The sequence below is a fragment of the Myxocyprinus asiaticus genome, chromosome 41, assembly GCF_019703515.2.
Source record: "Myxocyprinus asiaticus isolate MX2 ecotype Aquarium Trade chromosome 41, UBuf_Myxa_2, whole genome shotgun sequence".
Lineage (NCBI taxonomy): Eukaryota > Metazoa > Chordata > Actinopteri > Cypriniformes > Catostomidae > Myxocyprinus > Myxocyprinus asiaticus.
In genome coordinates this window covers 38,082,336-38,110,300 of record NC_059384.1, presented here as the reverse complement: position 1 = coordinate 38,110,300, position 27,965 = coordinate 38,082,336, and the positions used below count along the sequence as shown (strand labels likewise).

General features: G+C 38.7%; 1 protein-coding gene across 1 annotated transcript in view; it reads right to left on the bottom strand.

The window, feature by feature from the left end:
• The window catches only part of LOC127432012 (cadherin-7-like), a 284,601-nt gene that overhangs the window by 17,548 nt on the left and 239,088 nt on the right, over positions 1 to 27,965 (bottom strand). Inside the window, exon 9 of the mRNA XM_051682740.1 lies at positions 15,362 to 15,473. Coding sequence (XP_051538700.1) covers positions 15,362 to 15,473 — 112 coding nt within the window. The remainder of the gene's footprint in view (positions 1 to 15,361; positions 15,474 to 27,965) is intronic.

Below are 27,965 nucleotides of genomic sequence, written 5' to 3'. Positions count from 1 at the left end.
TTATTGTGTAATGTGTATTCTATATTGTGTGTATGTGTATTCTATATTGTGTGTATTGTATACTGTACATTGTATATTTGTATATTGTGTTGTGTGTAATTATGTGTATATTAGATATGTAAATTGTGTTGTGTAAATCTGATGTTTATTGTAAATTGTCTCATCACTGTCACGAATGCTATGTTGCTCAGAACTGCACCCAAGATTTTCAACCACTATTGCACTTGTGTATACGGTTGTGTGACAATAAAAGTGATTTGATTTGAAAATAGGGGAAATCATTTACAAGGCAGAAATTAAGTGATCTTTTAAGCATCATTTGTAACATTTTATAGAAGTTTTTTTTTTGCCAGTTGAGAAAAAACATTACATAATTTGGTACCCCTGAATCTTATCGAAAATTGACCTCTACAAGTGATAAATTTAGGAGGATGAAAATCTGAATATTGACGAGTTAAGTAAGAATGGACCTGTGAATTTGCTTTAAAATAAATCTTGAAATGCTTCACTTGAATATATCTTATAAATGAAAACACATTTTTGAGAAATATTAATATCATAAATAGTAAGAATCTGGAGTTTCTGAAATAGAGGAGCAGAAATATATGACTCTGATCGTGTTGCAGTCCTAACAAAATGTTTCTGGAGGACCAAAATGTTGTGGAAAGTAGTAGGAAAAGTATTCACCCAAATTATATTACAATATGAAAGATAGGGATAAATTAGACTATAATAAAGAGTAAGAAGACAGTTTGTGGTGACAAGATGACTAACTTTCCTTATTATACCTATAGATTTATTTATTTTTCTTCTAACCAAGTCAATCTGTTCTCTCCATCTCAAACTCTCATCAACAAAAATTACCAGAAATCTTGTAGTTGACACTTGAGGCAACAATACGAATCTACCCTAACCAGAAACCATGGGTTAATAGCAATGTTCGCACGGCATTTAATGCACGGACCTCCGCTTTTAATTCTGGGAACGCGGAGGAGCATAAACAAGCCAGTTATGCCCTCCGCAAAACTATCAGAGCAGCCAAACGCCAGTACAGGGACAAGACTGAAGGACAGTTCAACACGACAGACTCTAGAAGCATGTGGCAGGGAATTAATATCATCACAGACTTCAAAGGGAATAAAAACTCTGCGGTGAACACCGCTGCCTCTCTCCCGGATGAGCTAAATACTTTTTATGCTCGTTTCGAGGGAAATAACACAGCCCTCACGGAGAGAACTCTCGTGGCCGAAACTACAGAGGTTAGTTCACTCTCCATCTCTGTAGCGGATGTAACCCAATCCTTCTGATGGTGAATATCCGTAAAGCCGTGGGTCCAGATGGCATTCCGGGCCGTGTCATCAGAGCGTGCATGAACCAACTGGCTGGTGTTTTTATGGACATTTTCAACCTTTCCCTCTCTTTGTCTGTAGTCCCCACATGCTTTAAAATGTCCACCATTGTGCCTGTACCAAAGCAATCCAAAATCACTTGCTTAAATGACTGGCATCCTGTTGCTCTGCACCCAATCATCAGCAAATGCTTTGAGAGACTAATCAGAGATTACATCTGCTCTGTGCTGCCCACCTCAATGGACTCACTGCAGTTTGCATACAGCAACAATCGCTCCACTGATGATCCCATTGCATCTACACTACACACTGCTCTCTCCCACCTGAATAAAAGGAACACATATGTGAGAATGCTGTTTGTAGACTACAGCTCAGCATTCAACACCATAGTGCCCTCCAAGCTAGATGAGAAACTCAGGGCTCTGGGCTTAAACAGCTCATTGTGCAGCTGGATCCTGGACTTCCTGTCAAGCAGATGCCAGGTGGTTAGAATGGGCAGCAACATCTCCTCATCACTGACCCTCAACACTGGAGCCCAACAGGGCTGTGTTCTCAGCCCACTCCTGTATTCACTGTACACACATGACTGTGTGGCAACACATAGCTCCAATGCCATCATTACGTTTGCTGATGATATGACGGTGGTAGGTCTGATCACTGACAATGATGAATCAGCCTACAGAGAGGAAGTGCACATTCTGACATGCTGGTGTTAGGAGCACAACCTCTCCCTCAACATCAGCAAGACCAAGGAACTTGTGGTGGACTTCAAGAGAAAAGACAGAGAACACAGCCCAATCACCATCAATGGAGCACCAGAGGAGAGAGTCAGCAGCTTCAAGTTCCTCTGTGTCCACATCACTGAGGAACTCACATGGTCCGTCCACACTGAGGCCATTGTGAAGAAGGCTCACCAGCTCCTCTTCTTCCTGAGACAGATGAGGAAGTTTGGAATGAACCACCACATCCTCACACAGTTCTACACCAGCACTGTAGGAAGCATCCTGACTGGCTGCATCACTGCCTGGTACGGCAACAGCACTGCCCTCAACCGCAAAGCCCTGCAAAGCGTGGTGCAAACTGCCAGACACATCATTGGAGGTGAGCTTCCCTCCCTCCAGGACATATATACCAGGCAGTGTGTATTATTTTCTCTCTTAACAACACACTGGCAACTGACTATCAACCAACAGCCTGAATGTCAATACAGCACAATACAACCTACTGTATATTTTATATATACTGTTTTTATTGTATACTGTGTATTCTACATTGTGTGTAAGTGTATTCTATATTGTGTGTATTGTATATTATTATTTGTATATTGTGTTGTGTGTAATCATGTGTATATTAGATATGTAAATTGTGTTGTGTAAATCTGATGTTTATTGTAAATTGGTATATGTCTCATCACTGTCATGACTGCTATGTTGCTCGGAACTTCACCCAAGACTTTCACCCACTGTTGCAATTGTGTATATGGTTGAGTGACAATAAAGGGATTTGATTTTGATTTAAGTAGAGGAATAACTTTGGCTATTTTTAAATCCTCTGGCACAACACCTGTTTTCATAGACAGAGAAAAAATTTGAGCAAGTGGGTGTAATATTGACTGTTTCACCTGTTTGACAAGAAATGCTGAAATATTGTCATGACCAGCTGAAGATGTTTTTAATTAATCTATTATATTACTTATTTCTTAGACATCAGGAGGCTCAAAAGTGGATATAATAGGACAATTTCTTGGTATATAATAAATAAAATAAAATACAAAAATATAAAAAAATAAAAAAATTCAAAATATATAATAATCACACATCTAAATCTATCTCTCCACTACCTCTCCCCGAGAGCCCTCCAAGAATGCCAACCACTTGCCCCATTTCCCAACAAACAAATCCAAATCTGTCTTGCCCTCCCAATCTCCGTGCTACACTCCTGAAATGACGGCGCTCCAGCCAACTTCCATCCCCTCAAAGCAATCTGTCTGGCAACCATCACACTTGTCAGGACCCAGTTCTTACAATCTAGAGGTGGTCCAGTAGAATCAATGTATATCTTGAATTGCATAAGGTGCACCCTTGGATCTCTAGATGCAGACTTGATGTTTTTTTAAAATTCTAGCGCACACTCCTTCCTCCAATACCAAGTTTAAATCTTTCAACCATAATCTCTTGACAGAAGTTAAAACTCCATCCCCCAGACACTGAATTAGCAGGGAGTAATACACTGATGCCTCATGACCTTTTCCAAAAGCAGTAATCACCACTCCCAGAGTATCTGCCGCTTTGTATGCTACTCCCAAAAATAGTATAGAGCAGGTGGTGCAGCTGTAAATACCTAAAAAACTGAGATCTGGGAATCCTAAAATGATGACTCAAATTATCAAAAGATCTCAACACTCCACTCTCATACAGGTCACAGAGTGTAACAAACCCCCTCACAATCCACTCTGACCAACAGAAAGGGGACTTATTGATACATAATTTTGGGTTCAGCCATATGCTTGAGGCAACATTTAAATAAATGTCTGAATTAAATACTCTGGCCACTCTTGTCCAAATCATGTGCAAATGTGAAATAACGGGGTGTGACTTAACATCTCCGGTTAGTCTTATAGAAAGGCTTTGCAATGGTGAAATAGGGGCAAGGACTTTCTGTTCAATAAAAAACCAGGGAGGGGCTCTTTCAGGTGGAAGCAACCAGTGAGCCAAATGCCTGAGACCGAACGCATAATAATAAAACAAAATTTTGGGTAAGCCTAGCCCACCTTTGTCAGTCGTCCTATGCAATTTGTTGAAATGTAGTCTAGGACGTTTACCATTCCAAATGAAGGACTTTGCAATTCTATCAAATTGCTTGAAATAAGAGAGGGTTGACATCTATTGGGAATGGCTGTAGCAGGTAGTTGAATTTTGGAATACAGTTCATTTTAATAACATTAACCTTCCCAATAATAGATAAATGTAATGAAACCCACCTGTCCACATCGCTCGAAAACTTTTTAATTAAAGGGTCAAAATTAAAGACAAATTTGCCGGGAATAAAATACCCAAATACTTAATGCCCTGTTTGGGCCATTGAAAGGCACTCAGCTGAAAGGCCGTTACTGAGTAGTACGCAGTCAGAGCCAAAGCTTCGGATTTAGACCAATTGACTTTGTATCCAGAGAACTTGGAAAAGGAATTAATAATTCTGTGGAGGCAAGGCATAGATCTAGTGGGGTCAGAGACAAATAATAAAACATCTTCTGCGTAAAGCAAAAGCTTATGCACCACACCTCCCGCCAGCACCCCTGGAAAATCATCCTCCTTTCTTATCGTGGCTGCTAATGGTTCCAGGGCAAGACAGAACAATAATGGGGAAAGAGGGCAACCCTGCCGGGTGAAATTAATTCATTTGTTTGTACTGCCGCTACAGGGTGCCTATAAAGTAACTTAATCCAACCAATGAATATATTCCCAAACTCATACATTTCCAAAATCTTAAAAAGATAATCCCATTCTACCATATCAAACGCCTTTTCAGCATCAAGTGAGATGGCAGTGACCGGAGACTGATCATTAGCTACTGACCACATGATATTAATGAAACGCCTACTGTTATCAGAAGAGCTGCAGCCCCGAATAAACCCCACTTGATCTATATGTATAAGAGATGTCATAACTTTACTTAACTGGTTAGCCAAACTTTTTGACAAAATTTTTACATCTAGCTGGATCAGGGAAATTGGACGGTAATTCTTACACTCACTTGGATCTTTGTCCTTTTTAAGAATCAGACTGATCCGTGCCTGTGTCATGGTTGGAGGAAGCTTTTCGTTCTTTAATGATTCCGTATTTACTTCTAACATAAGTGGAGCCAATTCTGTAGCATAAGATCTAAAAAAAATTCAGCAGCAAAACCATCTGCCCGTAATTACCTCATCAAGTTCCTCCAAGGTTATCTCAGAATCAAGAGAATTTTTTTGCTCAGTAGTCAGTTTAGGAAGTTCTAATGGTTCCACAAATTTTCTAATATCTTCATCAGTAGACGGAGACGTGGAACTATAAAGATCAAGATAGAATTCTTTAAAGTCATTATTAATATCAATGGCTGAGATAAATATTTCACCACCAGCAGATTTCACTGAAGGAATGATAGAAAAAGACTCTCTCTGCTTTATATATCTTGCCAAAAGCTTCCCTGCTTTGTCCCCTGACTCAAAGTATGACTGTCTTGCCCTGAATAACAATAACTCCACTTTCTGCTACAAAATAGCATTATATTTGTATTTCAATCGAGTCAATTATCTGAGGCCATCAGATGACATTCGGCACTTGAGCTCTGCCTCTGCACTTTTAATATTCCCTTCCAACTCCACGAGTTCTTGTGCTTTAGATTATTTTATGAATGAGGCATACTGTATGATCCGACCCCTAAGAACCGCCTTTAGTGCCTCCCAAGCCACACCCACAGAGGATACTGAGGACCAATTGGTTTCCATATAAACATTGATTTCGGTCTTTAACATTTGTTGCAAATCAGGGTTTTGCAAAAGGGATACATTAAAGTGCCAACTATATGATTTATTTTTCTCCATATGTGGCAAAATCTCTAAACTCACCAGGGTGTGATCTGAGACTAAAATGTTTCCAATAGAGCAATCCACAACAGATGAAATGAGGGACTAGAATAAAAAAATCTATAGTCCCTACCAGATGGGTTCAAAAGTCTCAAAATATCTGTAAGACCAAGATTTTTACACATCCTGTGAAGTGTCAATGTTGCTCTAAGGGGCTTACACACTTTTGCTTCACTATGATCAAGGACTGAGTCCATCAAAAGATTAAAGTCTCCTCCCAATATTGTATCATGAGGGGTGCCAGCAGCTTGCAACATCCCTTCAAGATCTATAAAAAAGCCCAGATCATCAGCGATAGGTGTGTAAATATTAGCCAAAATCAACCTTTGCCCCTGAATTTCTCCTAAAACAACAAATGACTCTTCCTAATTTATCTTTAATTTGTTTGAGACATTTGAATTGTAGATGTTTATTTATCAGTATAATGACTCCTCTTCTCTTACTTGAGCCAGCACTAAAGAAAACATGTCCACCCCATATCTTCCCAAATTTTTCAGCTTCCTGCGGGGAAAGATGCATTTCTTGAAGAAACACTATATCATATTTCTTACACTTAAGAAAAGAAATAACCTTCCTTCTTTTTATGGGGTACCCCAACCCATTCACGTTCAATGAGGAGAGAGACAATCCACTCATATTAACATTTGACATATTGATATAATAAAAAACAAAAATTGTGTGTCAAAAACAAGACACACAATTTATATATTCGGTATACCGACAACATTCCCCATTAATGCAACAATCAAACCCCGAACAAAACAAACAGAAAAAATAAAAATGTGCGCATTAACCCCACGCACGACAGCGCTAACCGGCGTCAATCCCTCTAAACTCAGAAGGTCCATGTATGCATACGAGAGTCTCTGTGACAACTTTGCCATCGGATTGTTTAAGTCCGGTGCTTCTGCACAAATTTTGTGAGGCAGAATTACATAACAGAAAATACTTTGTAAAACAGACCCCAGCCAACAGGCAGAATAAACACAAAGAACATGTACATTCATTCACAGAACTGTCTCAAAGGTGTGTTACTCCACAAAACAAACTCCAGCTGATATAAAGCCGTTCAGTTTCCTTGGACAGACAAACAATTGTTCAGTGAGCCGGCTGTTTATGAGTATGGCAGATGACGTAATCATTCTAATGTCCCTTAAAAATATTCCACAAAAACAAACTCCAGCCGTTATGCGGAACCAGCACGAAAAGAAACAACACAGGCATCCCGGTTCCTCGGATGATCAAGTGTGTATTGAGTGAGTCAAATTCACTCAGAGGCTGCGTAAAAAAAAATACATCATTACTTACTCAGTCCGTCAACTTTATAAAAGACGTCATTTATGTGAGCATGTAGATATTTTGCAGTCATCCATAGTGTCCATTCTCAATCTGACTGGGAATTTCAATGTAAAAATGATCTTCCGTCTGTGCAAAAGTTTCTTGAAGGAACTCCAGCCACTAGGCGGAGCCAACGCAAAAAGAAACAAAAAACAGCGCCCAGCTTCCTCAGACAATTGAGTGTATGTTCAGTGAGTCAAACCACTAATATAAGAAACATCAAATGGCTTACTCACTCCAATGTATTTATGAAGGAGAGTGCCTGTTTTGGACATGTAAATACTTTACGACCATCCTTAATTTCTATTCTCAGTTTGGCCGGAAACATCAATGCAAAAGCAATCTTCCATTGATGTAAAATTTTCTTACATTTCTTGAACCGATTGCGTTTCTCTCTTGTTGAATTCACAAAGTCAGGGAACAAGAAAATATTGTGATTCTTCCAAGAAAGCTTTCCTTTGCTCCTCGCCTGGTGCAACACGAGATCTTTATCGGATGATCTCAGAAATTTGGCCAGAATTGATTGGGGCCTGTCTCCCTCAGCAGATCCACGAGCCGGGACTCTATGAGCTCGCTTGATTTCCAGTTTATGGCCTGTTATGTCAAGCAGACTCGGGAAGAGCTCGTCCAGGAATTTAACAATATTTCTGCCCTCTTCATGCTCAGGAATTCCCACAATTCATATATTGTTCCTTCGGCTCATATTTTCAAGATATTTCAGTTTTTCCAAAATGTGTTCCAAGTCTGTTTTGGATGCGGGCAGATTAGTGGATTATTCCCTTTCCGATGATTCCAGATGATTGATCCGTTTCTCAACAACTGACACTCTTGTAACCAACTCAGAGAATTTTGTTTCCATCACCGTAATTGATCGACATATTACAGCGAGATCCTCCAAGTCAGATGTTGGACAGTTGATGCTGGATTTCTTCTCATGATGTGCCTTCCAAATCGAGTCCCCGGCTCACGGCCTGTTCGGGGGTGTCAGCTTGAGCACGTAAGTGTCTTTTAATGTCTCCAGAGTCTGAGGATTTTGACTTCTTTGCCATGTTTACTTCAAAGAGAAAATATGTAATTGGGTGTATTGAATTTCACCGGATTATAACATGAAAATAATTTAAAAACTAGCAAAGTGCGCAGAGCTTGTGATTCACACATCTGCTTCTCGCATGGCATCACAAATCCCACAATGATAACTCTAAGACTTTATAGATAATACAGTTTTCATTTTCTGTTAATGCATGATTTTCTGTAAAGTTGCTTTGAAACTATGTGTGTTGTGAAAAGCACTATACAAATAAAAATTACTTGACTTCTTGTCAATTATGGCATTCCCGAGTGCCTACACTGCGATCAGTTGCAGGATTTTGAGCCCAACACCATTAAAGAGCTTTGTGCTTTGGCTGGTATCAGAAAAGTCCATATCACCCAAGATATAATCCAGTTAAGTGTTTTAACCTTATGCTGCTTAACATGCTGGGTACTCTTGGTGAAAAAGACAAAACACATTGGTGAGATTTTATATATTTTAATTTTAGTCCACTCTTGAAGTGGGGGATTGAGTCTTGGTCCGAAATCTTTGTTTGCGCAGTAAACATAAGTTGGCAAACAGATGGGAGTCTACTGTGGCAATGAAAATGGGAGATCTAAATGTCTATGTAGTCCAGCCTGTTGGTTGAGGAGGGTCCAACTCGAACCCTACAGAGGGATTTGTGGCTTCCCTGTGGTTATCTCTCTGAAGAGGATGTAGAAGTTCCTAAGCCAAAGTCTGTGCATAGGCCTAGAACCAGACAAAACCCTTCTCCAACAGAAAAGAAAGAAAAAAGTATCCTCAGATGATGAGTACACTCCTCTTCCTGTTAGTCTTTCAATTTTCACTCAGAAGAGGTTTGCAAAGATCTATGACATTAAAAAAAAAAATGCACACCTGTCACTCTTCCAGTGGGAAATCAGTCCAATCCTCAAGAAGAGCTTTCTGTTCTTGATTCCTTAATTTTATTTTAGTATAGGAGAAGACTAAGGAAAAGTGTTGAAGCTGGTGATAAAAATCTGCTGTCCCAGTTGAACAGACTTTTGGTGAAGAGATTGAATTGTCACCTTGTCCAGAACAAGCTAATTCGTTTTTGGATGATGATGTACCTATGCTAGGTTTGGGGAAATACATGTAATGATGATAAGAATGTAAATGAGTCACAAATAGATGAAGGTATGAAAGACAATGCCATTGATGATGTTGTCAGAAGGTCTACAAAGTCTTGAAGACCATGTGTTTATTTTCATTATCCTGAGTTGGGAAAACCTGTGATTTCATTTGTTCATACTGTATTGGAAAGTTTCAACAACACTCTTGGTTTGTTGGATTCACAAGATTTGGCACATTTAATTCATTTATTTGGTTCATTAATCAAATCATGAAGGGATTTAAGTTGATTCAAGAGGGAAGGGTGCAGGCCTGGATCTACGGATGATCATTAGAGCACCCGCTATTGAACAAGTAAGCCTAATAATACTGTAAATTGGCAAAGCAGATTTTCTTGTATCCTGGCAAACAAAGCACACACACACACAAAATCCCTCCATCAAAACGAATAAACTTCTGGGACCTTACAAATCAGTGTGTCCTAGTTTGCAGGTGCAGCATTCTGCTTTCATGCCTCCAACATACACATGAGCGTTTGATTGGTGAAGACCAATAGACAATTTGTAGGGGAATTCTCATTTTTCACCGCCTCGCCTGTTGCTTTCTGCTCCTGGATAAAGTGGCCCATAACTGCTGGTCTTGGATCAGTTCCCTAAAGTCAAATCAAAACCTTAACTATCAGTGAAACGCGAAAGCTACCTCTAGATCAGTGGTTGTGGATAACATCTTCCGACATTGCTTGCTGCATTTATGTGCAGAGAAAGATATAATAGCTATAATAATTGACTGTACGTAAAAATAAAAATAAATCTTAAAGGCAGTGTAATATGTGGACTAAACATTAAGCTGTATTGGTAGCATTAAATATGTTTGTTTTATGTAAATATGTGTTTTTTGAAGTTTTCTTGTATCATTTTCAATGGAGGAGCATATTTAAAGGAATTTTTGTAGTGAGCTCGAGTGAGTTTTCTATTATTGTATGCTCAACATGTGCATCTCATTAATGCGATGTGATTAACATGTTTTCATACAGTGGGTATCCAACCAGAATGACCCTTACTATTGCAGGGATTAACACAGTGGTAAAACTTTAGATTCTCACACGTTAGACTCATTCGCAAAATCACCGGCAGGATACGCAAAGGGACACTTTTGGCACCATTGTACAAAGAAAGTGAGTTATTATGATTACTATTGTTAATATTATTATATGTATTGTATTCTTTACATTTTACATATACATTTATTCATTTAACAGACGCTTTTATCCAAAGCATAAAACATCATAAACGATTCATCTTAAGGAGACAGCAGTACGAAAAGTGCTGCATTACATTTTAAAGTGTAGAAGGCGATTTATCAATGCAAAATTAATGGCAGCATTAACATTATAGCTTAGTAACAGCGTTAATCCGTGTTATAATTGACCCGGCTTGTCAGTAGCGATAGACTAAAATAGAGTGGTTCAATTGAAACCCCGCTCATAAGCATAATCAAATATATATATACCTGTATGTGCTTGTTTTGTTGTTAATATGTGATATGCCTTTAAAGTTACAGAGGATGATATGGAGTAGAGAAAAGCTCACATTCTTTGAATAAACACATGTGGACTGATAGCTCAGGGCTACTGTGCTTGGTTCTCATGCAAAAGGTTGCCAGATTGAACCTCGCTTTTCTTTTCTTATTGTTTGTTTATAATAAATATACATTTGATCATATATAATAACATTTGATGTTGCTGAAGTAAATTTCAACATTTAAAACAAATACAGACATTATTTCAGCATTGCATGGTTTTTATTCGTATTTCATTCCATTTTGCGCTGTGCCTGGTACCGACACTGTGTCCTGTAAGATCATTGTTGGTCATTTGTTCTTATTATAATGTATATAATTTATACATGGTATTTAACTTATATTTGTTGCCACCATTGTGTTTTAAAGGTAAAACCACAGGCGGTACAGTCACATATGGTGGCAGCATTCATGATTGCGAGATTTATTATTCAACTTAATTATATTTTAGAGAACAAAAGCATGAAGATGATATTTTTCCAAAGAGCTGGATGAAAATCGAAATGTCCAGATCTCCTTAAATCTTTTGGAGTGTCACAACCCCCCACATCACCTTTGTCTGTGTTGGCATGGGGGATGGGATAGATAATAGCCTACCTTTAACACCCAACTAGAGCGTTTGATTGTGTCATCAACTAACTTGATGTTATGTTATCTCATCTTAACTTGAAGTAAAATGTACCCAACAGACATGTGGCATGCCTTTTATTGCATTTACACATTTATTCACATACATTTTAATATTTGATATAGATGACTTTAAAATTAAAACAATTAAAACATTTAAAACAAATGCTAAGACATATTTTCAGCATTGAAAGTTTTTTTTATTTTATTTTACTAAGCCAGTTTGCACCACAGAAGGTGTCCAGTAATGTTTGGTATTATGTGTCCTAGACTTTTATGTTGGCATAACAGTTTCAAATAGTGAACGTTTATTAAAATAAAGTGTGTGTGTCTTTGATGACATGAAATGAGGATAAAAGAGTTAAAAAAAAAAAAAAGAGAAAAAGATTGGAACAAGGATCTGTCCTGACGTCCTCTAAAGATACAATAACCATAGTATCACCATAGTATTTTGTAGTAAAATAATTGTAACCACAAAATTAAACATGGTTACTTCAATATTACTACAGTAAAACTACCAACTACTTATATTCATTTTTATGTATTATTATGATAATTATTAAAGAAAATTATAAGAGTGGAGACAGGACAAAGTATGTGAAAAATGATGCGACAAATGTGAAATTGAAAGGCGTAAGGCACAGTCTCACCGGCATTACGCCACTTGCCACTGAAGCGATACTCACAACACAGCTTGTCATAGATTTCTATGATGCAAATAGACTATTTTCACCCAGGTGCTCTTTACACCTGGGTGAAAAATAATCAATGTTCTTGAGCTTTGGTGCTACATCGGTTAATAGCAAAAATTTATTTCTACTAAAAAAAACTAGGCAGATAACGAATAACGAAGCAATTAACCTACAGTTTTGAACTGCATAGCATTTCTGGTTATTAAATGTAGAGTAAAACTCAAACACATGTATTAAGAGACAAAAATTATCCAAATAATGTGGTCACAATACTTCCAGTCTAATTCATGTAATGAAAAATGTGAATTTTGCATTTGAAAAATGTAAAAAATTGTAGACAAAAAATTTAGTTGTCGAATAGTCGTTTGATCTCATTTAACGTAACATGAGATCACTTTAAACTGTTATGATGATGCGCGAGAACAGCACTGCAGCTTGCGCCTGACTGAGGAGAGGGAGAATTACACAGCTCACAGTCCAGATGCACTCTAAACTTTCACTGCTTCAGGTGATGTAGATCACAAAGTATGAGGGAATTAAAATGCAAAAATACAATATAAGTAAATACAGAAGCACACTTGTTGTGGAATAAGTGGAGCTGCCACTCCGCTGAAGCAAAACTTGCGTGTCCAGCGTCTTTAAAGGAAACACAGTTTAACACAGTTAAATGCAGTTATTCTATATTTAATGCATTATAACTTTAATAAAGTTCAAGTAATATGGAAGCAGATCATGTAAATAACGTCATTGTTACTTGTGTAACCTCCATTCCCTGATGGAGGGAACGAGACGTTGTGTCGATGTAGTGACACTAGGGGTCACTCTTGGGAGCCCGAGACACCTCTGGTTTTTGATGAAAGGCCAATGAAAATTGGCGAGTGGTATTTGCATGCCACTCCCCCAGACATACGGGTATAAAAGGAGCTGGTATGCAACCACTCATTCAGGTTTTATGCTGAGGAGCCGATATATGGTCTGGCCATTTCAGCGGGTAGTTCAGCGTTGTGGCAGGAGGGACACAACGTCTCGTTCCCTCCATCAGGGAACGGAGGTTACACAAGTAACCATGATGTTCCCTATCTGTCACTCACTCGACGTTGTGTCGATGTGGTGACACTAGGGGTCCCTATACGAAACACCACAATTGGCTGAACTGTGTTACGTGAACTGGCGGTGTGTGGTGGGCAGACTACTGCATGCCTCATAGCCAGCACACCAGATCGACACGTAACCTCCCCCAACATATTTATGAGTGTCGAATGGCCCTTTTTGGGGACAAGTTGACTACCCAAAAAATAGAGACAGGCTTAACCCAGTCGTGGCCTCTTTTCCCCTTCTTTTTTTTCACTCCCTAAAAAAAAAAAAAAGGGGGATTATCCGACTGGGCCACCAGGTCTAGTCGGGGGGGTGTCCCTCCCAAGGGGAAGACACCGCGGAGACCACACCTCGCCCAAAGAGAGGGGGGGATATTTAAGTGGAAAAATACGTCACATGGTCTTTCCAACCATGTGGAGAATCTTCAAGGTAGATCCTGCCCAATGGGGGAGGAGTTACTACAAACATGGAGACTGGGGCAGAGGGGCTCTGCCCAAGGAAGACGCAGTTTGCCAACAGGGAAACGAATTAGCGGAAGATATATAATCGCATGGGGTTAGCCTTACACGGAACCGCCACATGCAGAGCACCTACCCCAGCTCTTAGATAGCATGTATACTGGGCCGGCTCTCCTGGGGAGAGTTGTTGAGATGAGACAGGAGATGTAGGATCTATGTGCAGGCTTTAATAAAAATGATGACAGAGATACAACAAACAGGAACTCAAAACAACAACAATCAAGAACTGACAAAGGAATGCAAAAACTAAAGGGTATTTATACAAACAAGAGCTAATGAGGGAATTGACAACAGGTGAGAACAATGAGGAACAGATGATGATGGTGATAAGGGCAATGCATACTGGTAACGTAGTCCGGGGGAAACACTTCAAAATAAGAGTCCTAGGAAACACGAGGGAGACAGACTGTGACAATATTTTCATTTGCAATCGTCAGATGCAGTTTTTGAGTGAGAAACAATTTGCGGAACGAGATGGCAAGCCTATCCAGTACGAACTCCACACCCAAGATGGCGTCGTGAAGAAGTGAGCCCGATTGCTTTAAACATCAAAACATCATTGGAGCGTTATCAATTGCATCTCAAGCAAGGAATACAGATAAGCCTTCTGGGAATTCAGTTTTATTTACCTTTATTTTTACAACCCGGATAAAAGGAAAAAGACCCTAAAAAAGACCATTACAAAGACTTCTCATAATTCATTGAAAGACAATTGAAGGGGAAATTTATTTTATTTTATTTTATTGTCAACATCCAAACAAAAATTGTGATGTATAAATTTTTGTCACATTTCTAGTCTAAACAGATGAAATATTCAGTTGTGGAATAAATGTCAGCTGTTTCATACTATACAACCTCTCTTGTATGGTCAATTCTCCTGCTACATAAACCAAACTTCACCCTTAACCTTAACCCTAAAAACAAACTTAACTTAACCCTAAACTTATTCTATATCTAAGGATAAGTGCAACACACTGAATTAATGTGATAAATCAAAAGCCCTAATTGTATTACATAAAAATTTTATTCTGAGAGTTGTCATAACTGAATTAAATGTATTAAAGGTGAATCGTGTAGTTACTGCACCACTACTGGCACCAAACAGAAATGCAAAACAGAAAACAGGTGTCCTCAACATTTCCCTTCTCTTCCATTGGTCGGCAAACAGATAGTCCAGCCCCAAACTCACACCTTGGGTGAACCAGTCGGTCGACTCAGACCAAAAGATTTTCGTATTTCCATTTAGTGCTACTAGTGGCACAGAAATAACACTTTACGTTAAATGGTCATGAACAATTTAACAGTCCATAAGAAGTGTTGCAGTCACTGTCCACACTTGCTCAGTGTTTAATCTTATGAACATGTGCCTGTTATTCTCTATCATGGTGTGGCCAGTTTACCTCTGTTATCTCTGATGGTGAAGTTGTTGGTGGCAGAGAGAGCGAGAGAGAAGTAGAATCGATGACCACTGGGCTGCTCATCCTTATCCACTGCACTGATGGTCTGGATCACCTGTGACCATCCACAACAACACAAACATATTTATGTACTTGACAATAACTAGTCATGTGTTGATAGTTTGAATGACTGCCGCAGTCATTAACAGTGTGTTTTCTGATCCAGTAAACTATTAAGAACTCACCTAGATTATAATGTGACATACTATGTTTTTCTGTGAATTTCAGAATGTTTTCAGGTTCTCAAAGAAAATCAGGTACTCCAAAGTGACTCATAGAATATTACTTTTTAATTATTGCTATTATGTTCATATTAAATGTGCATAAAGATTTTTATAAAATGTAATTTGGCTTTTTAGATCAGCAGACAAACATTAGTCTGTTATCGATTCAACTGTTAAAAGTGAACAGTTCTAACACACTAATTCAGTGTAGAATGTACAAACAACTGCTTACGTGGTTGTTGGGGTTGGGGGTGGGGTTGTATGCTGTTATCTGTTTCCAAAAGGAGAAAAGTTTTGACCAAGTAAAATGTCTGCTCTCAGTGCTGGGTAGATTACTTCTAAAATATATTCTGGTACTGATTACAAATTACATGATTGAAAATGTAATCAGTACTGTAATCTTTTAAATTACAATTTTTAGGATATCTAATCTGATTACTTTTGGATTACTTATTGCATGTTTTGATAAATCTATTAATTAATTTTAAAAGCCGTAAGCACTTTTTTCATTAAACATTAGTAAACATAAACAGCAACTTGTTATTTTCAGTCACTCAGTATATTAAGTCAGTGAAAATAATAAGTATATTTATGTTTTCGCTTATAACAAAAAATGTTATGCCATTTTGAATTTTCTCCCAAAAAAATAAAAAATAAAATACAATTTCATCTATAGACCCCTCTGACAAAAAGTTGTTAAAAGAATTTTGATTTGTCAAAGCACTTCGGAGTAACAGGTCAAAATGTTTAAGTATGGTCCATATAAGTCAATAAGTCTATTGACCTTTATCTTGTGAACATTATACTTAACGAAACTTGGTAAACTTTAGCACAAACACATTTTGAGGATGCATGCCTAATTTCAGCCAGTTATGATTAATCAAGCAAGTTGATATTTGCCATGCAGTGTTAGGCCTCATGTATTTAGATAGAAGACAAAGGCAGGCCTAACACAGTCATAAAACCTGACTGAGGCCCACACAAAGTCATAAATCTTACTGATAAAAATCAAACAAAGGGAATCCAAAACAGACTACAAATCCCATGAAGCCTTGCTCACTAAAGGATCAAACTCTCAACTCCTATTGGATGAGGCACACAACAGAACGGCCCTTAACCATGACGTCATCGGAGTAGAAATAACTCTGAGACCCTTCCAGGCATTGCTTTCAGCAACTTTGCTCACTGTGTGTAGAGCAGCTCATTGCTGCTCTCAGGTGTAGCCTTGTGGCACAAGGAAGTAACATCCGACTTGAAACTGTGGCCATACAATCTCCATCTCGCTGGACGAGTTGAGATTACTCTGTGTTCCACCGAACACTCTAATGGATCCAAAGGAGACCACTGAGCAATCCGCATCTTCATCCGTTTGCCTGCAGAAGTGAAGAGAAAAAGATTTCTCTTCTCTCTTCAATCAAGCCGACGTCACTGATTTCTCCGCCAGCCCGCCGAGAATCAGCAGCCGTACTGCCTGCCGACAGAGCGAGGAAACGGCCTCCTGTCATCACCCGAGCCTCGAGGAACCGAGTCGGAGTTGAAGGACGGATGAACACACATTCTACCTGTGTCCTCATGTGATTCGAGTAAGAGGTTTACGTCTGGGCAGAGATAGAATATTATAGTGTGTTATTCTTGTGTATCAAGGTTATTGCTTGTACAGTTTACGGACCACCTAATACTCAAGGTATTTAATTATCACGAATGAGATTTGCTGTGTTGTAGTCCAACCACATTAGACTTTTGTGCATTTCCGCCATCGCGAGTGAGACCGGCACACTGAGTTTATCCATTAAAGAATCAAAGACCGCGGGACGGTTTACGAGCTGTCCACCGCGTCTCTGAGTGATAAACTAACAGCTGCTTTCTCTCCCACGATCGCGAAACCGGCTTTGGTGCCGCCATTTTATTCTCTCTCTCTCTCTCGTACTAACCACACACACGCGACCCCTCACAAACATTCTCACACACACTTTTGGCTAGTAGATAACTTTGTGATAAAGCTCAGCTTTGTCCCTAAGTTATTGTACAAGTGGAGACACACAGTAAATGGGCAGACGCCATTGACCGGCTTCTCTCCGGCCACATTCTCGGCCATATTCTCTGGCCCAAAATCTCGCGTGACGTACTCTCCATGAGAGTCACGTCCGCCATTTTGTGCACGTCACTCCTCACACACACACACACACACACACACACACACACACACACACACACACACACGCGCGCTCTCACACACATACACACACCCTCATGTGTTATAGGCTTATTTTGGTTACCATATCTAATCATGTCACTGTTTAGTTTGTAGTTGTAAGTCGGAAGTTTACTGACTGCATTGTATTGATTATTAATTGATCTTACTGCATAAATAAACTTTGTGTTTATTAAGAGAAGTGTTTTGGTTTGTTTTGCATACACCTGTGTCAAGGGCTGGCAGGGGATGTCAGTGCTCAGATTCAAGCCTTCATTGTTTCCTTTTGAATGTCGATTTTCTTAAGAGAACAATCTAATATTGAGACTGTTATACTGTCTGGTTATTAGTCCCTGATTCCAGGGTGGTGCCCTGGCGATATTAATCCTTATTAATATTCTTTTGATTTTGATAATTGATAATTATCTTTGATGATTGTTGAATTTGAAGGATCAATAAGATAGTGTTAATTCTAATCTATGTTCCATTGATTTTAATAATTAATGATTGTCTTTGATAATAATTGATATTCTATTGAATTTGATGGTTATCTTTGATTGTTGATGTGAAGGATTAAAAGAGCTAACATTGATTCAAATCAATGTTCTATTGATTTTAATAATTGATAATTATCTTTGATAATTATTAATTATTACTAATAACCAAACCTGCTCTTGAACATAGCGCACTACATTTACTGGAGCCCCGTATGAGGTTTTAATGAGTTAGATTATATTATTTAATTTAAATATTAATGAATAAATAAAGAAATAATTATTAATTATTTCTGATAGTAACACTGATCTAAACAACCAGTAGAACCTACAGCAGCTTCTTTGGTTCGAGTACTAACATCTCCTTAAAATACCTAACAGATAGTTATTAGACAGCAGCTAATCAGTTAGCATGCAAGCCAATGCATTTGTAAGGCTATTTGATCACAATGCTATTTGTAGACAACATTAGCCAATCAGCTTGCATGCTAATAAGTTAGCATACTAACCAGCACATTTGTTAGGCTATTTGATCACAATGCTATCCATAGGAAATATTAGCTTAGCATGCTAATCAGCTAGCATGCTAATCAGTAAGCATTTTCCATATCAGCCATATAGTCTCTCCGCTATATTGAATTTTATAAAAAAGTGATAAATCTTTACGAAAATTGGTATGTATCATTAACATCATGTACTAAGTATAACTGAGAAGTTTGGAGACAGTGCCACCAATAGTTCAAAAGATAACCTATGCTTGTGCCTGACTTTAACCTAAGGAAGTCTCTTTGCCAGTTAATAAACGCATCAACTGAATGGGTCAGTGTGTTAGAGCTTTGGTTTATAGTTCAAAAGGTTGTGGATTTGAATCCCTACCTCTACAATATGTTCTGTAATTCTGGTGATTTTTGTATCGGCTTAATGAATGGTTGCTAGGCTGTTCCACAATCAAATTCTGAATTTGATCTCTGTTGAAAAGTTACATGAAACAAAGTTTATCATATTGACTGATGTGTTTGGCTATAAAAATAATAAAAATAAAATTATTAACATAGTACGTTACTTGTGGAGCAGTGGTTAAAGCCATAAATTGTCAAGCAAAAAGTTCTTGGTTCAATCCCCTAGTCTTACGTTTGAAATGTGTGTAGTTCTAAAGATTTTTGTATTGTGCTTACTGAATGGAGGCAGAGCTTTTCCCCAATCAAATGTTGATTTGCATCTTTGTTGAAAAATTACATGAATATAAAGTTGATCGTTGTAACAGCTGTGCTCGGCTGTGATTCATCTAAGGTTGGTATGTCCCTTTGTTGAATACATTGTTGTGGCTGTGTGGTGCAGTGGTTAGCACCCTAAACTGTGGAACAGAAAGTAGTGGGTTAAAATCCATCAAGGGACTATGTGATCTGTGCTTGCTTTGTGAGATTGATGAGTAGTTCACTGGTGGTCTTCCCTGTAGTTGCTGCTTGCAGCTGTATTTATTATTATTATGCCTGGGAGTCTATGGTAGCCCTACGAACCGTATATAGGAAAATGATGAAAATTGGCACACCGATAGTGGTTGTCAAAAATAGCCCCCATACTAAATTTGGGGTCTCTCGGACATACTTTTTAGTGCCACCACCATGTCAAAAATTAACTTTTCATTTGTGCATATCTTTTAAACCCTTTGGTTTAGAAACAAATTATTTTTGCATCTGATTACTCTCCTCCAGATGATTCAAATGGACTTCTACACATTAAAACTCCTCCCATTCCAGTTGCCACCATCTTGGATTATTATGTTTATTCATTGCTATTCCTTCAAACATTACCCTATTCTGCCAAGCAAGGTCTTAATAATTTCCAGATTGAGCCGCACAGATTGAATACATAAGCATTTTGAGTGTTGGCTTTGTTTAAAAATTACAGCATCGCAAAGTTAATGAGGTCGATGTAAATCCGGATATGAGGCTTTATCTCATCAATGGTTTGTCGTATCGAAACGAAACTTGGTATGCTTCATGAGAACCATAGTTTGAGGGCACATGCAAAGTTTGGTTGCAGTGCCTCCTGTGGGTCAAGAAATAGAAAACATTATGTTTTTGCCTGTAACTTTTAAACCGAATGTCCAAAAATTATGGGGTTGGTGGATTCCTTGGGTCATGCGGATTTCAGCTATATCAGTTTTCCCCATATCTGCCATACTGACTCACCACTATATTTTTATTAAAACAAAATATATAGCCTTTTAATACATTGTCGGATTTCAAAGAAAATTGTTATGCCTCATCGACATCATGTCCTGACAGCACCACCTATAGTTCAAAAAATAATCCAGACTTGTGTGCTGACGATAACCTCAGGATGTCTCTCTGCCATACAATGGGCATGTCAACTGAGTGGCATGTTGTTCTGGTGGTTCTGGGTTCGAATCCTATTTGGACCTGTGTTAGTTGATGTTATATTGTTCTGGAGGTCTTTGTATTGCGCTAATTGAATAGTTGCATAACTTATCACTGATCTTTTCTTTTTGCAGGCATACTTCTTGTTCTTCAACTTATCCTTATTCTTCTGATATATATTGAAGTGATATGTCTTTTGAAAGAATTGTTGGATTTCAAAGAAAATTGGTATGAATCATTGAAATCATGTTCTGATGATACCTCAACAGTTTGGAGACAGCGCAACCTAGAGTTAAAAAGATAACCCATTGGTTATGAGTTCAAGTACAGCTTCTTTTTTTTTTTTTCTTCTTTTTTTTGGGGGGGTACTCTTAGAATGTGTCTTTGGCATGGTTGCAGTGTTTCAGCTGAGTGGTCCGGTGGTTAAAACATTGTGTTATGGCTCAAAAGGTTGTGAGTTCAAGTCCAACAAAGTTTGGTTTAAAAAATTGTGCTTCTGTTGACCCCTGAGTCTTCCTGTTGTGATTAGTACTATGTAGGATGGACTACATTGCAAAATTCCTGCTTGAATTCAAATCCACTTGGCTGTAATAAATGTTTTCTTTTTATTATTATTATTCTGATATATATGTTTAGTTAAAAACTTTTATATATTGAATGCAATGTTACATTTAAAAGGAAATTGTTATGCATTATCAACATCATGTCCTGAGGATACCTGAACTGTATGGAGACAGTGCCACCTATTGTTAAAAAAATAACCCACACTTGTCTGCTAACTCTAAAATCGCAATCTCTCTTTGCCATGGCTAAGCAAAGTGGCACACTGTGTAAGGATTTTGACTATGGTTCAAGGGTCGTGGGTCCCCACCTCAGCAAGTCATGCGTTAGTTAGTCTGTAGTTTTGGAGATTTTTGTATTGTGCTTACTGAATGTTTGCTATGTTTTTCCCCAATCAATTTTTGATTTTGATATTTGATGAAAAGTCAAATGAATGTGACATTTTAATGGTGACTGCTTGTCTGTGTAAAAAACTTCTTAGCTTAGCTTAGCTGTTCCTTGGTGGCTATTATCCCAGCTGCTGAGTAAAGCAGTGGTTAGTGCCATTAAATGTAAAATGGGAAGATCCTGGTTTGATCCTGCACTGAGGCAAGATGTAAGTTGGTGTGTGTGTTCTTTGGGCTGTGTTTATGCTTGGCGCTGTAGTTGCTGCTTTAGCATTATTATTGTTTTTAAGTATTTTTTTATTCATTTATTTTCTTTACTTTTGTACATTTTGGTTTAATTGTGATATTTATTTACTGTTTACAGCTAGAAAATAACACTAATCAACCTCGTGAGGTGGGAAAAATAAATGTAAAGCACCTCCTTTCACTGAACATGCTGGGGGGTGGGGGGGATGTTTTACCCTATTTGTGGAAAGTGCAATATAATACATAATATGGCCTATTTTACTTGTTGAAGTGGTTTAGTTCAGAGAAGCTGGCAAGTTTTAGTTTTCATGACATCATTTATCGCTCAGACTCACAGCAAGTGGTTATTTGGCAGCAGCTTTGTGTCTGATCTCAGAACAAGAATCTCTTTAAGCAGATCTAAATCTTTAATGCTCAGACAAGAATCAATAGTGTGTAATTAACTTATGAGGACACTGTCCTCTCACAAAGAGGCTACATGCTTTAGCCAACATGGCATTGATCAAGATAATGCTGAACAAATTACAGCACACAAGTCACTTCAGACTACACTCAAATTGCAGGAGAGCATCCATTTTGGCTAACAACATCATGAAGAACACTTGTAGTTATAAATACAATGTTAGTGTCAGGAATGTAAATGAAAATATGTATGTACTTAGTTTGGGGATAAAAAGAGAGCTATATTTAATGAAATCACCCTTTGGGAACATTCAGAAACATCCTCAATAGGAAAAAATGTGCGTGATCCATTGATATACTACACTTTTAATCTGACCGCAGTATTTAAATTTCTCTGACTTAGGCTGAAATTTCTCCTTTAAAACAATTAAACATAAACAAAACAAACTATCAAGCCCTAAATTAATGCATTTCCTGACAAAAACCCTCACTTCCTTCAGAAATTCATAGAGGCTTGAATGGATTTTTCCTGTTGGTTATTATTCAGTGAGAGATGACGTAAATGATGGTGGGAAGTCTTTGCAGTGCTTTGTATATGAGATGTACATCAATGTTGATGCCCTGTCTCTATTCTGCTGTGAATGCAGCAGAACACTTTACATTACAGCACTGTCCTGCAGTCGGTTCATTATCACTGTAAATCAATACTTTAACAATTCTCAGTGTTGATGCAGTAGTGTACTGCAGTGATGCACTGGTTTAAAGAGCCAATAGTAACTTACTGTAGAATAAAAAAATATGAACAAAAGCTATTTGTTTACAGTGTTGCTCCTTCAGTGTCCAAATTAAAATTTTAAACTATCCACAGTTAAACAGAACTTTGTTGTAGAACTCATTGTTTTTTCTGCTCAATTAATTCAAAATAATGTCTATATTTCCTTTTTCATTGTACTCAGCACCACACATTTCTACCTTATGACTCGTTTGGGGGCACACATCATGCTCACAGACATACATAATTTATTAACATAATTAATGTTTTAAATGTATAAATAAATGTATAAATAATATTATTTAAAAAAATATGCATAACCTGTGTAATGTTTTAAAAATAATTGACGTTGAAAGTCAGTAACTGTAACTGAATACAAGAATTTAAAATGTTACACTACTTTTGACGTTTTTAAAATTACTACAGTAACTTATTACATCTTAATCAGATTACACTCATCACTATGTGTATATTATATATATATACACACACACCTGTATATGCTAAAATGCTTAATTTTTTTCACATCAATCTACACTCCATACCCAATAATGACAAAGCAAAAACAGATTTTTATAACTTTACAAATTTATAAAAAAAATAAATAAAAAAAAAACTGAAATATCACATTGACATAAGTATTCAGACCCTTAAATCAGTATTTAGTTGAAGCACCTTTGGCAGTGATTACAGCCTCAAGTCTTTTTGGGTATGATGCGACAAGCTTTGCACACCTGGATTTGGGGATTTTCTGCCATTCTTCTCTGCAGATCCTCTCAAACTCTGTCAGGTTGGATGGGGACCGTCGGTGGACAGCCATTTTCAGGTCTCTCCAGAGATGTTCGGTTGGGTTCAAGTCTGGGCTCTGGCTGGGCCACTCAATCTTCCTTTGATCAGACCACAGAATCTTGTTTTTCACAGTCTTTAGGTGCTTTATTATGCGTCTTGCACTGAGGAGAGGCTTCCGTCTGGCCACTCTGCCATAAAGCCCAGATCGGTGGAGTGTTGCAGTGATGGTTGTCCTTCTGCAAATTTCTTTCATCTCCACACATGATCTCTGGATCTCAACCAGAGTGACCATCAGGTTCTTGGTCACCTCTCTTACCAAGCCCCTTCTCCCCTGATTGCTCAGTTTGGCCGGGCGGCCAGCTCTAGGAAGAGTCCTGGTTGTTCCAAATTTCTTCCATTTAAGAATTATGGAGGCCACTGTGCTCTAGCCTTCCCCAGATCTGTGCCTCGACACAGTCATGTCTCTGAGCTTTGCAGGCAGTTCCTTTGACCTCATGGCTTGGTTTTTGCTCTGATAAGCATTTTCAGCTGTGAGACCTTATATAGACAGGTGTGTGCCTTTCCAAATCATGTCAAATCAATTGAATTTGCCACAGGTGGACTCCAATCAAAATGTAGAAACATCTCAAAGATTATCCAGAGAAATGGGATGCACCTGAGCTAAATTTCAAGTGTCATAGCAAAGGGTCTGAATACTTATGTAAATATGATATTTCAGTTTTTTTCTTTTAAGTTATCAAAAATCTGTTTTTTGCTTTGTCATTATGGGGTATAGAGTGTAGATTAATGTGAAAAAAAAAAAAAAAAAATACTTAAAGCATTTTAGCATAAGGCTGAAAAAAATGAAGATATATGTATACCAGTGAGCCAAAACATTATGACCACTCAGGTGAAGCGAATAACTTTGATCATCTCCTAACAAGGCCACATGTCAAGGTCTGAGTAGATTAGATGGTAAACGAACAATCAGTTATCGTAGTCAATGTGTTGAATGCAGGAGAAATGGACAGGAGTAAAGAATTTTTGGCCAGACGACTGGGTCAGAGCATCTGTGAACCAGCAAGGCTTGTGGGGTGCTCCCTGTCAGCAGAGGGACAAACCAGCAACAGGGTGCTGGGTGCCCAAGTCTCATCGATGCACAAGGGCAACAAAGGCTATCCCATTTGGTCCGAACTGACAGAAGGTCTACTGTGGCACTAGTCACAGAAAATTTCAGTGATGGTTACAGGAGGAATATGTCACAACACACAGTGAATCTCACCCTGCTGCATATAGGGCTGCATAGCCACAGTCTGGTCAGAGTGCCCATGATGACCCCTATCCACCATTGAAACAATGGGCACGCAAGCATTGGAACTGGACCTTGGAGCAGTGGAAGAAGGTCGCCTGTTTTTTGTTTTTTTTACATTACCTGGACGGCCGTGTATGTGTGCGCTGTTTACATGGGGAAGTGATGGCACCAAGATGCACTGTGGGAAGATGACAAGCTGGTGGAGGGCGTGTGATGCTCTGGGCAATGTTCTGCTGGGAAAGCCTGGGTCCGGCCATTCATGTGGATGTCAATTTGACATGTGCAGACCAGGTACACCCCTACATATACATCATGATGGCACCACGGATGGCCACCTCGGTGTGGAGCGCTTCTATTGTTTTGTTATTTTTGTTTGTTTAAAATCAATAGAACATTGATGAGAATCAATGTTATCTTATTTAATCCTTTAAATCAACAATTATCAAAGATAATCACTAATCATTAACATCGATGAAACATTAATTAAAATTAACACTAGCTTATTGATCATTCAAATTCAACAATCATCAAAGATAATTATCAATTATCAAAAATCAATAGAATATTAATAAGGATTAACACTGACAGGGCACCACCCTGGAATCAGGGACTAATAACCAGATAGTATAACAGTCTCAATATTAGATTGTTTTCTTAGGAAAATCGACATCTGAAGAATATCGATTTTCGGGAAAAAAAAAAAACAATGAATGAAAGCTTGAATCCGAGCACTGACATCCCGTCAGCATGACACAGATGTATGCAAAACAAACCAAAACACTTCTCTTTGTAATATAACAAAGTTTATTTATGCCGTAACATCAATTAATAATGAATACAATGCAGTCAATAAACTTCCGACTTAGAACTACAAACTAAACAGTGATATGATTAGATATGGAAATCAAAATAATCCTATAACACATGAGGGTGTGTGTGTGTGTGTGAGAGCGAGTGTGTGTGTGTGTGTGTGTGTGTAAGGAGGGATGCGCACAAAATGGCAGACGTGATTCTCGTGGAGAGTATGTCACGCGAGACTTCCGGCCAGAGAATATGGCCGCGAATGTGGGCGGAGAGAAACCAGTCAATGGCGTCTACCAGTTACCGCGTGTATCCGCTTGTACGATGGTTTAGGGACAAAGCTGAGCTTTATCAAGAAGCTATCTACTAGCCAAAAATGTGTCCGTGAGGGATCGCGCGCGCGCGCGCGCGTGTGTGTGGTTAGAACGAGAGAGAGAGAGAATAAAGTGACGGCCCAAAAGCCGGTTTCGCGATTGTGGGAGAGGAAGCAACTGTTAGTTTATCACTCAGAGACGCGGTGGACGGCTCGTAAACCGTCCTGCGTTCTTTGATTCTTTAATGGATAAACTCAGTTTGCCGGTCTCACCCGCGATGGCGAAAATGCTCAACAGTCCAATGTGGTTGGACCACAATACAGCAAATCAAGTTTGTGATAATTAATACCCTGAGTATTAATAATGAGCGGACATGGTGGTCTATAAACTGTACAAGCAAAAACCTTGAAACATAAGAATAACACATTATAATATTCTATCTCTGCCCAGAAGTAAATCTCTTACTTGAATCACATGAGGATGCAGAATGTGTGTTCATCCGTCCTTTAACTCAGACTCGGTTCCTTGAGGCTCAGGTGATGACGGGAGGCCGTTTCCTTGCTTTGTCGGCGGGCGGTACGGCTGCTGATTCTCTGTGGGCTGGCGGAGAAATCAGCAACGTCGACTTGATTGAAGATGGAAGAGAAATCTTTAATCTCTTCACTTCTGCAGGCAAACGGATGAAGATGCGGATTGCTCGGCGATCTCCTTCGGATCCGTTAGAGTGTTCAGTGGAACACAGAGTAATCTCAACTCGTCCAGCAAGATGGAGATTGTATGGCCACAGTTTCAAGTCGGACGTTACTTCCTTGTGCCACGAGGCTGCACCTGAGAGCAGCGATGAGCTGCGTCTACACACGGCGAGCAAATTTGCTGGAAGCAAATCCCAGAAGCATTTCAGAGGTATTTCTACTCCTGATGATATCATGGTTGAGGGATGTTCTGTTGTGTGCCTCATCCAATAGGAGTTGAGAGTTCGATTCCTTTAGTGAGCAAGGCTTCATGGGATTTGTAGTCTGTTTTGGACTCCCTTTGTTTGATTTGGTTTTTATCAGTAAGATTTATGACCTGGTATGTGGGGGCCTGTGTTAGGTTTTACGACTGTGTTAAGCCTGCCTTTGTCTTCTATCTGAATACATGAGGCCCAACAGCAATACCCAGACTCAGTTATTATTATTCTTGGGGATTTTAACAAAGCAAACCTCACACGTGAACTGCCCAAATACAAACAGCACATTACATGCCCAACCAGAGACAGAAATATACTGGATCACTGCTACACAACAATAAAGGATGCGTATCACTCTGTTCCTAGAGCAGCTTTGGGACTATCTGTTCACTGTCTGGTTCATCTTCTTCCAACCTACAGACAGAAATTAAAATCTGCTAAACCTGTATTAAGGACTGTAAAGAGATGGACCAATGAAGCAGAGATGGAACTACAAGCCTGCTTTGACTGCACTGATTGGACTGTTTTTGTGGCTGCAGACACCAATCTGGACGAGCTCACAGATACGTGAGGATATGTGCATTCCTACTAGGACTTATTTAACATTTAACAACGACAAACCATGGTTTACAGCGGAACTCAGGCAGCTTTGTCAGGCCAAAGAGGATGCTTACAGAATTGGGGATAAAGTCTTGTACAATCAGGCCAGGAACACACTGAATAAGGGAATCAGAGTGGCTAAAAGA